This window comes from Carcharodon carcharias, chromosome 11, assembly GCF_017639515.1.
Source record: "Carcharodon carcharias isolate sCarCar2 chromosome 11, sCarCar2.pri, whole genome shotgun sequence".
NCBI lineage: Eukaryota > Metazoa > Chordata > Chondrichthyes > Lamniformes > Lamnidae > Carcharodon > Carcharodon carcharias.
This window is the reverse complement of record NC_054477.1, coordinates 13,711,893-13,728,513: the sequence shown is the minus strand read 5'-3', so window position 1 is coordinate 13,728,513 and position 16,621 is coordinate 13,711,893. Positions and strand designations below refer to the sequence as shown.

Genomic DNA, 16,621 nt, shown 5'->3' with positions numbered 1-16,621 from the left:
CAAGATGGAAAATTGTGAGATGGAATGAGGCAAATCAATTTTCAATTACACAGTATTTACAGGACAGAAACAGGTCATTAAACTCAGCTAGTTTATGCCGGTGTTTATCCCCCACGTGGTGCCCTCTCACCTTTCTTCGTCAATCCTACCAACATATTTCCTTTCCCCCCCACCCCCGTGTTTATCTAGCTTCTTTGTAAATTTATCTATGCTAGACTCCTCAAATACTCCTTGTGATAGCAGGCTCCTGTTAAGGTGCTATAGTTAATGTGACAGCAAGCTAGGGTTTTAAAAACACCTAGATTACAGGAGGAATAGGTGACTTCCCGCAGTTTTGAGATTCCAATAAAGAATGGCCTGGATTAGGAGGTGCTGCATTGAGTCTGGATTTCAACACCGTGACGATGCAGAGAGGAAGCATGGGAGTGAGAGTAGGCCAATCAGTTCCTCCAGCCTGATCCAGAATCATTCAGTTGGATCATACAAGATGTACACTTCAACCTCCATCGATTTACTTTTGATCCATATCCTTTGATACCATTGGCCAGTTTAAAAATGTCTATTGATTTAAGTCTTGGGTAAATTATAGAAAGAAAAATTGAAGAGAAATATGACATGAATATTTCAGGGCAATATTGACCATAATTGCACTGTAAAATGAGAAACTGGTGACTGAGAGTGGGGTGAGATTTGGGATTACAGTTACACAGTGATGCAGGCTGTATGTGCTGACAGATCATCAGGGATCCCGGGGGTGTCCCATTTTAACTCTCCCGCGTGTGCGCACTCATAATAAATCTGCTTACTACAGAGAGACAGCTTTTAAGGTAGTGAAGTTGCTGTTGTAAGGATAACGGAGCGGAAAAGAATAATCAACCCTTAGGACCAATGCAGTTGAATCTCAACTGTCCTCTGTGGCCTGGAAGGCCACTCAATAGAAACGCCAAATTCTTGAGGGAAAACTAGGGATGGTCAATAAATTCTGGCCTTGCCGAAGGTGCCCATATCCTGGGACTGAATTTTTGAAAAAAAAGGACCAGCTAGAGGAAGGCCCCTCTCCTGCTTATTCATGACATATCACTCGGAAGAGGGAGAAACTGTTTAAAATGGGCCTGTGTCTTTTTTTTTTAAACTCTAAAGTAATGTTTATTCTTGATGGCAATCATGTTTCGCACATATGTTCCAAAGCCTTGATTTTTCTTGAAGAAAAAGGTAGATGACAGAAAAACAAGCCTGGTTTTCAGGATTTCACCCTAAGCATCTGTTCATGTTGGAACAAATCCAGTTAGCAATGTGCCATGTGCCAGACTTGACAACCTACAGATTCTGTGGCAGGTACATTGTTGATGTTTTGTCTGTTATGGTTTCATCTATCAGGCATCTTCCTTTGTCCTAAGTGCCTTTTGCACAAAAAAGATCATGGAGCTCTCCTGACTATATTCTTTCCCTGAAGGTTTCCACTTGTGGGCAAGACCAAAACTAGGAGCCATGAATATAAGACAGTCACTAAAATATCCAATAAAGAATCCAGGAGGAAGTAACCAGAGAGTGGTTAGAATGGGGAACTTGCTATCGCTTGGAGTAGTTGAGGCAAATAGTTTAGATGCACTTAAGGTAAAGCTAGGTGTGTACATAAGGATACGTTGATGGGTCAGATGAAGTAAGGTGGGAGAAGGCTCATGTAGAAGGCACTACCCACACATCACCACCATTTTACAAAATGGACGTATCTTTCAAATATTTCCGTGCCATTTCTTTGCCTCTGCTGAATTTGTGCTCCAGCATCAGGCCAAAAAACTGGTTTTACATTAAACAACAATTCCATGTCAATTCCATAGTATGAAGTATGACATCGAGACCCCCATTTAAAGCTGTTTATATATTTCAATCAGTGGGCATCGGTGATACATGTTCCCGGCATGCAGTTCCTCAAGCAGAGTAAACCTGCCAGTTTCACCAAGGTGGGCTGGCAGGGATATCCTGCTTATATATTTTTTAAATTAGTGACTCCAATTAGTCTACCCTAGGACTATCAGCATCTGCCGCAACTGATGACTTTATTACCCTATGGAACCCAATATAAAATGAGCTCCAATTTTAAAACAAGTTGCATTTGTAAAAAAAAACCTTTAGACCAATGTGAAACCACCCAAAGCAGTTCACAGGAGCTTTATCGGGCAAAAATTGACACTGAACCACAAAAAGGTGTTGGGACAGGTGGCCAAATGCTTGGTCAAAGAAAAAAGTTTTAAGGAGTGCCCTAAAGGTGGAAGGAGAAGCACAGCAGTTTAGGGAGGGATGTTCAGAGCTTATAACCAAGGTAGTTAATGGCGTTAAAAACAAAAAAACTGTGGATGCTGGAAATCCAAAACAAAAACAGAATTACCTGGAAAAACTCAGCAGGTCTGGCAGCATCGACGGAGAAGAGTTGACGTTTCGAGTCCTCATGACCCTTCGACAGAACTTGAGTTTGAGTCCAAGAAAGAGTTGAAATATAAGCTGGTTTAAGGTGTGTGTGGGGGGGGCGGAGAGATAGAGAGAGAGAGAGGTGGGGGTGTGGTTGTAGGGACAAACAAGCAGTGATAGAAGCAGATCATCAAAAGATGTCAACGACAATAGTACAATAGAACACATAGGTGTTAAAGTTAAAGTTGGTGATATTATCTAAACGAATGTGCTAATTAAGAATGGATGGTAGGGCACTCAAGGTATAGCTCTAGTGGAGTTTTTTTTTATATATATAATGGAAATAGGTGGGAAAAGGAAAATCTTTATAATTTATTGGAAAAAAAAGGAAGGGGGAAACAGAAAGGGGGTGGGAATGGGGGAGGGAGCTCATGACCTAAAGTTGTTGAATTCAATATTCAGTCCGGAAGGCTGTAAAGTCCCTAGTCGGAAGATGAGGTGTTGTTCCTCCAGTTTACGTTGGGGTTCACTGGAACAATGCAGCAAGCCAAGGACAGACATGTGGGCAAGAGAGCAGGGTGGAGTGTTGAAATGGCAAGCGACAGGGAGGTTTGGGTCATTCTTGCGGACAGACCGCAGGTGTTCTGCAAAGCGGTCACCCAGTTTACGTTTGGTCTCTCCAATGTAGAGGAGACCACATTGGGAGCAACGAATGCAGTAGACTAAGTTGGGGGAAATGCAAGTGAAATGCTGCTTCACTTGAAAGGAGTGTTTGGGTCCTTGGACGGTGAGGAGAGAGGAAGTGAAGGGGCAGGTGTTGCATCTTTTGCGTGGGCATGGGGTGGTGCCATAGGAGGGGGTTGAGGAGTAGGGGGTGATGGAGGAGTGGACCAGGGTGTCCCGGAGGGAGCGATCCCTACGGAATGCCGATAAGGGGGGTGAAGGGAAACACATCTTCCCTTCACCCCCCTTATCGGCATTCCGTAGGGATCGCTCCCTCCGGGACACCCTGGTCCACTCCTCCATCACCCCCTACTCCTCAACCCCCTCCTATGGCACCACCCCATGCCCACGCAAAAGATGCAACACCTGCCCCTTCACTTCCTCTCTCCTCACCGTCCAAGGACCCAAACACTCCTTTCAAGTGAAGCAGCATTTCACTTGCATTTCCCCCAACTTAGTCTATTGCATTCGTTGCTCCCAATGTGGTCTCCTCTACATTGGAGAGACCAAACGTAAACTGGGCGACCGCTTTGCAGAACACCTGCGGTCTGTCCGCAAGAATGACCCAAACCTCCCTGTCGCTTGCCATTTCAACACTCCACCCTGCTCTCTTGCCCACATGTCTGTCCTTGGCTTGCTGCATTGTTCCAGTGAAGCCCAACGTAAACTGGAGGAACAACACCTCATCTTCCGACTAGGGATTTTACAGCCTTCCGGACTGAATATTGAATTCAACAACTTTAGGTCGTGAGCTCCCTCCCCCATCCCCACCCCCTTTCTGTTTCCCCCTTCCTTTTTTTTCCAATAAATTATAAAGATTTTTCTTTTCCCACCTATTTCCATTATATATAAAAAAAAACCCCCACTAGAGCTATACCTTGAGTGCCCTACCATCCATTCTTAATTAGCACATTCGTTTAGATAATATCACCAACTTTAACTTTAACACCTATGTGTTCTATTGTACTATTGTCGTTGACATCTTTTGATGATCTGCTTCTATCACTGCTTGTTTGTCCCTACAACCACACCCCCACCTCTCTCTCTCTATCTCTCCGCCCCCCACACACACACCTTAAACCAGCTTATATTTCAACTCTTTCTTGGACTCAAACTCAAGTTCTGTCGAAGGGTCATGAGGACTCGAAACGTCAACTCTTCTCCGTCGATGCTGCCAGACCTGCTGAGTTTTTCCAGGTAATTCTGTTTTTGTTTTGTAGTTAATGGCGTGGCCAGCAACGGTAGGGCACAGAAATTTGGGGATACACAAGAGGCCAGAATTGGAGGAATACAGAGTTCTGAGAGGATTGTAGGGCTGGAGGAGGTTACAGAGATAGGATGAGTCTAGGCTGAGGAGAGAAAGTAAAACAAAGGTCATAAAGGACCTTTACTGAGGCTAATATGCCTGAATAAGTTTCAGTTGTTTTGTTTTAAGTCTTGGACTCTGTTACTTAGGAATCAAGTTAGAGCTTGAACAAGGGAAAAAGAATTGGCTCCATTGCATCTGGGATAGTTGTGACTCACCTGTGCGGGCTCCTGATTCTTGATACAGCGGGCCAGCATCCTGAAAGAGTTCCTCCATTGATCTGTCTTTGGCACTATGGAGAGATTTGCCTGCAATATCGGGCATTTGTTTTGTTGGATCCCGGATCCTCCAGGCTGATTTGTAAGTTAGCAAATGCTACCTGGAAGAGCTGAGGCCGCCATTTTGCAGTTCAGATGATGAGAGCCCAGTTTCCTGTCGGTTTGCACGTTTCCATTTTCTTCTCTCTGCTCTGTTAAATTCCCATACCTGCAGGATCCACATCCTCATAACAATTGGATAGGAGCAGGAAACCATATAGATCGTCAAGCCTGTTCCACCGTATAATAAGATTTTTGTTGATCCTCAACTTCAATTCCACTTTCCTGTCTGATCCTTCAATCCCTTGATTCCTATAGAGTCCAAAACTCTTTCGATCTCAGCCTTGAACATACTCTACAGCTGAACTTCCACAGCCTTCTGAGATAGAATTCCAAAACTCAACATCTTCTGAATGAAGAAATTTCACTTCATCTCAGTCTACGGCCATTCCTTATCCTGAGACTATGCTCCTAGCTCAGGACCCTGGGCCAGTGAAAGCAGCATCTCTGTAACAACGAGACTGTATTTGTTTACTGACCACCCATAAATCAAATGCTGTTACTTACGATGCTTTCATTGTTAGCAGCTTCCCTTGAAAATTTGCTTCCTAGCATCTGCATAATACCTTCTTGTACATGAGGTGAGAATATTATGAGTTCATCAAAACTCATGCCCTCCCATTCCCACAACTCTCAGTGTGACACATTGCTGCTGTTTAACTAATAAGCTAATTTCTGGCGGTGGGTGCTGACTCTGTACACCTTAAAAAGAGAGCTGTGGGTTGTGACTGGGCCAGAGATGGCATCGTACAGAGGGTCAAGTGTTTTCATTGATAACACTTGGCCCATGTGATCTTCTGGACAGGTTTGGTTTTCAGATTATCTTTTGCCTTATTGGACATGTGTTTTTCTCATGGGCATGGGGTGGTGGGGGGGGTGGTGGGTGGTGATGCTAGGAGTGGTTGCCCCTCCCTGGAGATTAAATAGGTATGGGGGTTGTAGGAGATGTCTAGTCAAGATGCTTCAGCCATTGAGAATGCAGCAGGCTTGATGGACTAGCTCGTCTTTACCTGCCCATCATTTCGTATGTGTGTTATGCCAGTGATCTTGGTAGTGAATAACGTGATACCAATCTCTCTCTCTCTTATTTTCTTTCCCCCCAGCTGACTTCGGCTTCTGTGCTCAGATTACACCAGAACAGAGTAAACGAAGCACAATGGTGGGGACACCATACTGGATGGCCCCTGAAGTGGTCACACGAAAAGCATATGGTCCCAAGGTAGACATTTGGTCACTGGGAATCATGGCAATTGAAATGATTGAGGGAGAGCCTCCCTACCTAAATGAGAACCCTCTACGGGTAAGATTCTCTTTCCTTGATTTAATTGATTAAAAACATTAACTGAATACAGAAATCTTACTGTACAATAGCTGGGACACCTAACTGGACTAGTATCTTCATGGCATATCTGAGGCTGGTGCATAGGCAGGTCTCCGTGCATTCATTTCCCACCTATCAGTTGCTTTTAGTGGAACAGCCCTTGCTTAGAGATGAAGCTATGGCAAGCCTTGACTGGAATTTATCGTGGTGTCTTTGATAAGGGGAGGGCTCCAGCTATTTAGGTAGTGATTGTTAATTTGGGCAAGGAGATCACCTTTACACTCATAAATTTTCCAACATTTCTTGGGGGATGTCTTAGATGAAAAAGGAGCAAATGCCCTGCTCCCAGGCCTCTACTATATCTGCCGTGCTGCTGGATATGGTACCAGAATGGCTTTGAGTGGCACCAGTTCCCACCCCGCCCCCCGCACCCTCTAAATCAGAGAATCTCCCTTCATACTCCCCCCGGTTGTTCCTTCGTAAAGTAAGTGATCATTCCTGGGCAACAGCTGCAAATCTCTCCACTCCCACCACCCCTCCCTCACATCCCACCATGAAATGAGATTTGCTATCTGAGGAGATTAGGACACCTGCATGGAAAATGACCCTGGAGCAGTGAAAATGAGTGAGCATAAATCACCAGTCCTAAAGAGTATTAATGGTTTCCTTGCATTTTGTTTCCCTGTTATACTAGTTATCAGACGTGGCAAGGTGCCTTATCCAAACAGGAAAATATTGGAAATGTGCAGCAGCTCAGTCAGTGCCTTAAAGATGGGGACATATTAAACCTGTCTTTCTCTCTAAATGTTAATTGAATACTGTGGCCTTTGTTCTAACTAGGGGGAGGTGGGATTGTTCTCTGTAAGGGGGGCGACGAGACAAGCAACAGACTTCCATGCCATGGCCCGAAGAGCTTTTGACTCCTGGGCCTCACTTTATATATTGAGGCTCAGACTCCCGCCTGGGCCTAGCAGGAATTGAGCCTGAATTTAGGTGGCAGGAAACCTCCGGCTGTATCCACAGCGGTGTCGTCAGAGCTCAACTTGTGGCCCCACCATTTTGGAAAGGGTGTTCTTGTTGCCTGGAGTCTAAAATTGCAACAGTCAGACCGTAGTGAGAAGTAAGCAGCTAAGCTCTCTGCTTCATTTTAACCACCACCTCCCAGCCCTGCTCCTTAGTTTCTTCTGGGATTGGGTAAGGTTGCAAATTGAGACATGATTCGTCAACAATTCAGCACAAAAAAAAAATTTAAAAATCAGATTTTTCAGCACTTACACTTTATCCAAACCAGTTTGTACAATAGCTTAATTGTGTGTCGCTAATAAGTGTAGCATCCAAACACATTCAAGGTCATGTCTCAGAAATTTTAGAATTACATGAATAGAAAAGGAAATTCACAGCGACAGCTCCATGAAGGACTGAAAATTAACTAATAAAATTTCACAAACTCAATTGAGCTTTTGTTTTCTGTAGACGTCATGTATTAACTGTATATTTTTTTTTTGGCCACTTCGCTTCACTAGGCATTGTATCTGATAGCAACAAACGGGACTCCAGAGCTGCAGAATCCCGAAAGGCTCTCGCCTGTATTCAGGGATTTCCTGAATCGCTGCCTGGAGATGGATGTTGAGAAGAGAGGCTCCTCCAAGGAGCTGCTTCAGGTGAGTTGGGTTGTCATGTCAGTGATGGTGATGTGTTACAGAACATTCAGGGAGTCCAGGTTGCTGTGGCAACATGCACTTTTACATGCATATTGTAGTCTGGAGCTATGGATAGCGATGGTAGAGGCTCCAACTTTCTTTCCACCACATGGCTGACCAGGAATCTCTCCCACTCTTACCACCTGCCATTGGTGTGTGATGGAAGGATTTATCCACTTGTTTGGCCGGGTTATGAACACACCTTCCTTGGCCATCAAGTTCTGGGGTCGGACTCGAACCCAGAGCTTCTGGCTCAGAGACAGGGACTCTACCCACAGCACCACAAGTACAGGTGCCCAAAATTATGAAGGTTTTTTATAAAGGCGAAACTGTTTCCACTGGCAAGGTGGGTCCATAACCAGAGGATCCAAATTTAAGGTAAATGGCAAAAGAACCAGAGGGGAGATGAGGGGGAATTTCTTTACAGGGTGAGTTGTGACCTGGAATGTGCTATCGGAAAGGGTGGCAAAAGTGAATTCCACAGTAATTTTCAAAAGAGAATTGGGTACACATTTAGAGGAAAATTTGTATGGGGAACTAGCAGGAGACTGCGATGAATTAGCTAGTGCTTTGGAGTCAGCAGAATCATGTGCTGTAAGCATCTATGATAGAGTAAGAGCAAAATCACCTGTCTGTGCAGCTGGTGATTTTGTGAGATCATTTTTGCAGAGCAGCCCTTGTTGATATTAATGTCGTCAAACTCATTGTGGTAATACTCTTGACAAGTTCTTGCAATGTTAGATTGTCTCACTTGGTAACACTCACCTCTGAGTTTGAAGTTTCAAGCCCCACTTCAGACCTCAGTGCCTAATAAAGGTTGATGTTCTAGCGCAGTGCTGAGGAAGTGCTGTACTGTCAGAGTGTCATCTTTCAGATGAGTCATTAAATGAAGTGGACGTAAAAGATCTCTTGGCACTATTCAAAAAAAGCAGGGAGGCTCTTCTTGGTCCCCTGGCCAATATTTATCTGCAACCAACACCAGTAAAACAAGTTGCCTGGTCATTGTTTTTATGGGTTGTTTGTGGGTCTTTGCTGCTGTGAAAATTGGCTGCCTCCCTGATAACAGCGACTACCCGTAAACATTGATTAATTGGCCATAAAGCTTTGAAAAATCCTGAAGGTATGAATCATTTGATTGGTGCTCCATTGTGCAATACACGAGGTTTCACTATCAACGGAGACCATTCGTTCATCGTTTCAGGTTAGTTTAAGCAGTGTAAGGCTGTTCAGGTGGTATACCTTTATGCAGAAGCAAAATATGGCAGATGCTGGAACTCTGAAGTAAAAGCTGGAAATGCTGGAAATGCTGAGAAGGTCAGGCAGCATCTGTGGAGAGAAAAAGAGCTAATGTTACATTATGATCAGTTACCATAAAATTAGCTCTGCCTTGGGTGGTGTGATTATCTTCCTCTTCCTGTTACCTCTTCCTCTCTTGGTACAAAGAACATGGAGAGACAGTATAAAATAAAGGATACTATTCTAAAGGGTGTGCAGGAGCAGCGAGACCAGGTGTATAGGTACATAGTCATTAAAGGTGGCAGGACAGGTAGAGAGAGCAGCTTCTAAAGCATACAGTATTCTAGACTTCATTAATAGGGGCATAGAGTACAAGAGCTGGAGGTTATGATGAACTTATATAAGACAATGGTTAGACCTCAGCTGGAGTGTTGTTCTAGGCGCCACACCACAGGAAGGATGTGAATGCATTGGAGAGTGCAGAAGAGGTATATGAGAATGGCTTCAGGGATGAGACACTTCAGTTATGAGGAAAGATTGGAGAAGTTGGGACTATTTTCCTTGGAGAGGAGAAGGCTAAGAGGAGACTTGATAGAGGTTCAAAATCATGAGGGGACTGGGCGGAGTAGATAGGGGGAAACTGTTCCCGCTTGTAAACGGATCGAGAACCAGAGGGCACAGTTTTAAAGTGTTTTGCAAGAGAAGCAAATGCAAAGTGAGAAAAATCTTTTTCACACAGCGAGTAGTTCTGGTTTGGAATGCACTGCCTGGAAGTATGGTGGAGGCAAGTTTATTTGAGGCATTCAAGAGGGCATTGGATGATTATTTAAATAGAAACAATGCAGGGTTACGGGGAAAAGGCAAGAGATTGGCACTAAGTTAAAATGCTCAGAGAGCTGATGCAGACATGATGGGCTGAATGGCAACCTCCTACACTGTAACAATTCTGTAATTCTGTCCCCGAAGAATAATACCACGTCTTAAAGGGTTACATTATGAGGACAGGCTGCATAAACTTGGATCCTGTTTAGAAAGTTGAGGAGTGATCTAATTGAGGTATTTAAAGTGGAAAAAAGATTTGATCAGATAGATATGGAAGAGCTGTTTACTGCAGTGGCAAGACACGTGTGCACAGCCTTAATATTAGAACTAGGCATGAAAGACAGACGTGCATCAATGCAGTACCTTTCATGATCCCACCCGCTTTACAGCTGGGTAATTACTTTTGTAGTGTAGTCACAGTTGTGATGTAGGAATTTGCACACATCAAGCTCCCACAAAAAAGAGATGAGGAAACAATAAATATTAGCCAGGGCAATGGTGAGAACTCCCATGCTGTTCCTTGAATAGTGCCATGGAATCTTATTCCTGCCAGAGAGAACAGACAGGGCCTCGGTTTAATATCTCATCTAAAAGATGGTACCTCCGGCTGTGCAGCACTCCCTCAGTACTGCATTGGAAGTGTCAGCCTAGATTTTGTGCTGAAGTCGCTAGAGTGGGACTTAAACGCACAACTTTCAGATTCAGAAGCAAGAGTGTTACAACTGAGCCACGACCTCTTGGAGTTGAGTGAGGGATTGAACAAGAGTGTATGCAAACGGAGAAATGTACCGGGGAAACCTCTTCTATTTGTACTGACCTGCATGTTATTAGTGCATTGTGCTTTAGGAAAAGAATCGCATTTGATTAATTTTTCGCCCCCCCCCTCCCCCTTCTTTATTCTCTTCTTTCGACAGCACCAATTCCTGAAGCTGGCGAAGCCGCTGTCCAGTCTGACTCCGCTAATCATTGCCGCAAAGGATGCAGCCAAGAACAATCGTTAATGCCATGGGGAGCCAAACCCACCCCCCTTCCCACCCCCATCCCCCCCATACCCATCTCAATTTCTGTGCCAGAGTGGCCTGCTCCCCGCGACGATACCATTCCTGAACTCCACAATTCAAACATTCCTGAACCATCATGACCATTCCTGACTCGGAGCTCCTCCAGCTTCAACTCTTTCATAGCCAAATTACAGGAAAGAGCATGGGGGTGAGTGGGCGGGCGGGCAGAGAGCAAACAGAGAGAGAGGGAGCACTACCAGGCTGTATTTCTGCTGTACATGGTACTGCATCAATTAACACATTTGGGTGAAATCCCTCTCTCATCTGAAATGGGTCTAATGACTTCTTTAAAGTACTGGATAATAGTGCATTATGGTTAGTACCTTGTGGAATTTCAAATTGTAGTGTTGGCTAATGGGTAGGGGTTACTGGTTGTGGCAGGGGGAGAAGCCCGTGAATTACTGTCTCCATCTGAACAATAAACTGTTGGCTCGCACCCAACAAATAAGAGGTGCTAGCTGCTGGGTTTTTTGTATGTTTCAAAGCATGATCTCTCGACTTGTGTCGACAGCAAAGTGCTTTCAATTTTCTTTCTTCCTCCCCCTCCCATGTCCTTAAATTAGTTTTGCTTCTCTCCTTCTCCCTCTCTTTTGGCATTGATCACCTCGATTGATATATTGATCATCTTGCTGTCCGCCTGCTGTCTTGGCCTTTGGTTCAAGGCTGTTCTAAAATCACTGAGAATGTACTGACAGGCTGTTTATTGATTATGTACATGGAGTAGTGATTGAGACTGTAGTAATATCAGTTTTAATGCACCCAGTGCAGCCTGGCATGTAGTTTTTTTTTGTGTGTCCCTCCCCTTACCCATGAGATATTTGTTTGTACCAGTTTTCTGAACACTACAACCTAAGAAAAGTGGTGCCATACATCTGCCTTGAGCGACTTTCATGCTGCTAAATTTTGAAAATGTCTATAGTGTACAAAACTATGGAATTTTAATTCCTGGGGGGGAAAATGAAATAAAAAAGGGTGTGTTATAATAATTCTGAAATCGTTTTTCTGTCTCTATGTGAAGAGTGGAGTGGACAAAATAATTGGTATCATTGAGGATTGACACATCCTCACAATTGTTGCAGGAGATTTTCGAAGATCGAGATCTACAGGCGCTTGGATTTTTATTTCATCGATTCATCATGAAGGAACAGCAATACTGAAAGTCACTGACTGATTGAGGAACTGTCTTTTCTATTCTGGGATTGTGATACACCTGCCCCAGTCATAGTTAAAATAAAAATGTGACAAGTAATAAATGGAAAAGGCTGTAAAGCTTATAGCTTGCATCCTTTACTCCTTCTACCATTCACTTTCCTTTTTAAGCACACTGTGTCTGAACTAGGATGTAAATTCTTAGTGATTGTGATAATCGGCTTAATGTTGCAGATTAATGTTTAATTTTCTGACTCTGCTCTCCTAGAGGTTCTGACTTAACCTGGGGTAAATAGTGACCATCAGCAGCCTTCGAGCCTCATCAATCCAGTAAACTCGTGTCCCGCGAGCTAATTGTATTCTGCGTAATTTCAGTTGGCTCCAAAATGAACTGTCATGGGTTCAAGCCCCAAACTGGATCTTGAGGGTGTAATCTGGGCTGGCACTCCTGTTGCAATACTGGAGAGAATGCTGGATCCTGGAGAGGATCCTTTGGATGGGATGCTAGATTTACCTATATGAGTCGTGAGCTACAGCAGTTACTTTGTGTTCACAGGGGAACACAGGGACAGGAGTAGGTCATGTAGCTCTTTGACCCTGTTCCGTCAATTCAGTGAGATCATGACTGATCTGGATCTTTCTGCAGTGAGTTTAATTGACAATGAATATGCAAGTGTAGCAACTTCATGAAACTCACGGGAGGTTGAGGGCAAGCTGCTGATTTCACAAGGCTAGTGAAGGGGTGGCACAAATTGTCCAGAAAATCGTAGCAATCTGCAATTCACAAGATATCTCTTCATCACCACAAATGTCTGGATGATTCACACATGAATAGCGCCATTCAAAAGGCTTTTTTGGTGGCAAATTTTGGCCACCTCATTGCTGCTTTTGTGCTTTGGCCTCGTGCCTATTAGAAACACACCACCGCTGGTCATTTACAGAGGAGAGGGGTGAAATTATATTTGTTTTTAGTGGAGTGAGTAATGGTGTGATTGCACTACCTTGAAAGTGTTGTGGAAGCAGATTCAATGATGATTTTCAAAAGGAAATTGAGTAACCACAAGAGAAAAATATTGAAGGGCTCATGGGGAATGGGGTAATTGGATAGCCCTTTTAATGAGCCAACACAGACATGGTGGACTGAATGGCCCCTTTGTGGACTGTAAGATTCTATGACTGTCATCTCATCATGCTGAGTTTGATTGACACTGGGTCACAGGGGTTATGAGACTCTCCCTCAATGTATGAGGCTTTGTTACAGTTCTCCATTAGTTGACATGGTTGGGATTAGAAGGTTGGTTGAAAGTCAGTGTTCAAGGCTTTGTCACATCACTTTGCAAAGCTTTGTTTTTCCAGTATCATGGCACTGTTTTCTCAATATCAGGAATTGAAAATCACGCAAAGTTGATAAGGTAACCTCTTCCCTGGATCCGTGTTTCAGTGTAATACATTGGTATGGTAAGTATGACAGCATTAGAGCTCAAACGTGTAGTGGAGCTAAATTCACAGCTCGAGGAGTACTTTGAAGGTTTGCTGCAGCGGATGCACCATCACCTCCAGGTTCACCTCCAAGCCACGCACTATTGCTGCCATGGAGATATATTGGCCATTTCTTCGTGGGTGCTGGGTCAAAAATTATTGAATTTACTACCAAGCAACTTTGCAAGAATATCTTCAATGGACAGACTGCAGCTTTCCAAGAACAAGGTCTGCGTTCTGATGAAGTCATTGACCTGAAAAATTAATCCTGCTTCTCTCTGCACAGATGCTGCCTGACATGCCTGAGTATTTCCAGCAGTTTCTCACTCATTAGCAACAATGGGACAGCCTAGGAATGGGTAACACATGCCAAGCAGTAACACCCACATCCCAAGAATGATTGATCTAAAGCAGAAACAAGGATAGGTGATATAATTGAAGAGGGAACCACAGAATGGCTTGATGTAAGCAATGGAAAAATGTAATGCTGATGTGATAGGTTACAGTCTTGAAGATTAGCATAAGCTTTACCCCGCAGCTACATTATAGCCAGCCCTTTAGTTGTGGTCTTTGCTGAGATTCGGAAAATCCTAGGGAAAGTCATGTAAGAACTAAAAGTTGGAGAAATGCTTTTCTCTTGTGATTCTACAGGGGTGCTCTATCGCAGAATATTAACATGCTTTAATAATGGAACAGCAGGTTGCATGAAACTGTCCATCCTTAGTTGCCTTGAGACCATGCTGGTGAACCTTCTCCTTCAATCACTACTCTTTCTGCCATTTGCAGTGATTGCTTTACAATAGAACGACTTGCTCGGCCACTTCAGAGGGCAGTAAAAGTTAATTAAGTTACGTGGAACTATGTGTCATGAGTAGAGGTGGGGCAGCAGATTAATGCTATGAAGGCATTAGTAAAAGCTTTTATTGACAATGCAACAACTATCAGGAAGCAATAATTGGGGGAGACGGTGTGGGGACTGGGTGTGAAGAGATGGGTTCTGCTGCATGAAGTTACAGGATTTAAAAAGCACATTGAACATCCCAGAACACAAAATTCTAGAATATTGCATGCCTCTCTGTGTCTGAATAAAATTGAACATTTTCCATTTCGTTAGCTGAATGCTGCCATGTGAATCTGTTGCCTTGGTCTCCAAGGGCTTAGTTAATGACTACTCTTCAAATATTAGTCATAGCAGTGTGAGCTTTTCATGATTCTCAACCAAAGAAATTGTGCATGACGTATTCAGCTTTTCTCATACAAATTGATGCTTTTTCTTCTCCCACAGAGTTGGGCAGCAACAAGTCTTTTGTCTGTCTGATTTTTCTGAAGCTCTTCTGATCGTGTTTGCCTGTAAATACGAGGGAAAAATATCCAGCATTCCATGGCAGCCTGGCTCATTTAGTGGGACACTGAGTTCTGGTTATGAGTTGGTGTCTCACACCAAAGATTGAGCACAAGATCCTTCTCTCCCTAATAGCACTGTGGGTGTGCCTACACCCTTAGTTGCCCTGCACCAGTTCAAGAAAGTGGCTCACCACCACTTTCTCAAGGACAATTGGGGATGAGCAATAAATGCTGGCCTAGCCAGCGAAGTCCACATCCTGTGAAAGAATAAAATAAAATCCAGGTGCTGTTCTGAGGTGTCGCTTCAGTGTCAGAGGCCCTATCCTTCAGGTGAGATGGCTACCCAGAGCCCCTTCTGCCTGTTCATGTTGTTATCAGGGTTGCCAACTCTGGTTGGGTGTCTACCTGGAGGTTTGATCACATGACCTCCTGCCTTATATCACCCCGCAACTCCCTGTATCCCACTCCCACCATTTGTACATCCTGTAGGGACATTGTATTCTTGTGGATAATTGGAAAGGGAACAGACTCTTTCCTGTTACCCAACTGGATTAATATTAACTGTTAGTGAAACTGACCCTTTTTTACCATCTGACCATATTCTTACAGCTAATAAATGAAACTGTTCAAAGAAAACATTAATTCCCAATGATTTTCTTTTCTCCTGGGTAGTTTTGCAACAGTGTCAAAAGATTTATCTTCAGTTCCTAGAGCCCACAGAATAATGCTGGAGGGATGATAACTCTAGTTGTTATTCTGAAAGGATGACATCAAATAGGCCAAAAAGCCTACTTTACCTGAATTTACCTTATGAACTGAGACACACCTGAAGTCATAGCATCATCGTGGCATAAAAGGTGGCCATTTGGCCAGTCGAGTTCATGCAGCCTCCCTGTGGAGCAATCCAGTCAGTCCCATTCCTCTGTTCTATCCCCAAAGTCCTGCAAGTTTATTTCTCACCCAACTTCCTTTTGAAATCATTGATCATTTCTGCTTGAACCACTGTCATAGGCAGAGAGTTCAAGGTCATTACCACTCATCATTAAACAATTCTTTCTCTCAACCTCAATGCATCTCTTGTCAAAAATCTTAAATCCGTGTTCCTGGTCTTTGCACTGTCAGCTAATGGGAACAGCTTTTATTTGTCTATCTTATCCAAATTTATCATCACCTTGTACACATCTATCAAATCTTTCCTCAATCACTTTTGCTCCAAGAAGAACAATCCAAGCACCTCCAACCACCCATGTAGATGAAATCCCTTATCCCTGTAACCATTCTGGTAAATCTGGCAGGCTATATTCTCACAGGGAGCAGGGATTTCTCCCTCATGTCCTTGTCCAATATTTCTCCCTGCAGCTTTTTTGATGTCAATGACCTCTAAGTCAAACTGTTCAACAATGACGTTGGTAACACATCTAGTCATTGACTCTGTATCATCGCAGTGGGTTAATTTTCCACAATACTCCCCTCAGTTGGGGAGTACTCCTCACTAGGGAAGTACTCTTCCTGAGCAGTAACCTGACAGTGCAGATTGCCTCCCTGATGTAGAACCCACTTGATTTTGATCCCAATGAAATCAATGGAACAATATTGGATGAATCATACAAACATAAGAATTAGGAGTAGGCCATTTGGTCCCTTGAGCCTGCTCTGCCATTTGGTATGATTATGACTGAGTTGATTGTGGATTCAAC

The 16,621-nt window shown here is 43.7% G+C and overlaps 1 protein-coding gene across 6 annotated transcripts in view; it reads left to right on the top strand.

Moving 5' to 3' along the window:
- The window catches only part of pak1 (p21 protein (Cdc42/Rac)-activated kinase 1), a 195,676-nt gene extending 183,738 nt beyond the window's left edge, over positions 1–11,938 (top strand). For all 6 annotated transcript variants that reach the window (XM_041199706.1, XM_041199709.1, XM_041199710.1 and 3 more), the window contains 3 exons: positions 5,916–6,112; positions 7,657–7,794; positions 10,806–11,938. In XM_041199706.1, coding sequence (XP_041055640.1) covers positions 5,916–6,112; positions 7,657–7,794; positions 10,806–10,892 — 422 coding nt within the window. In that variant the 3' untranslated portion in view covers positions 10,893–11,938. The remainder of the gene's footprint in view (positions 1–5,915; positions 6,113–7,656; positions 7,795–10,805) is intronic.
- Positions 11,939–16,621: the final 4,683 nt, after the last annotated feature.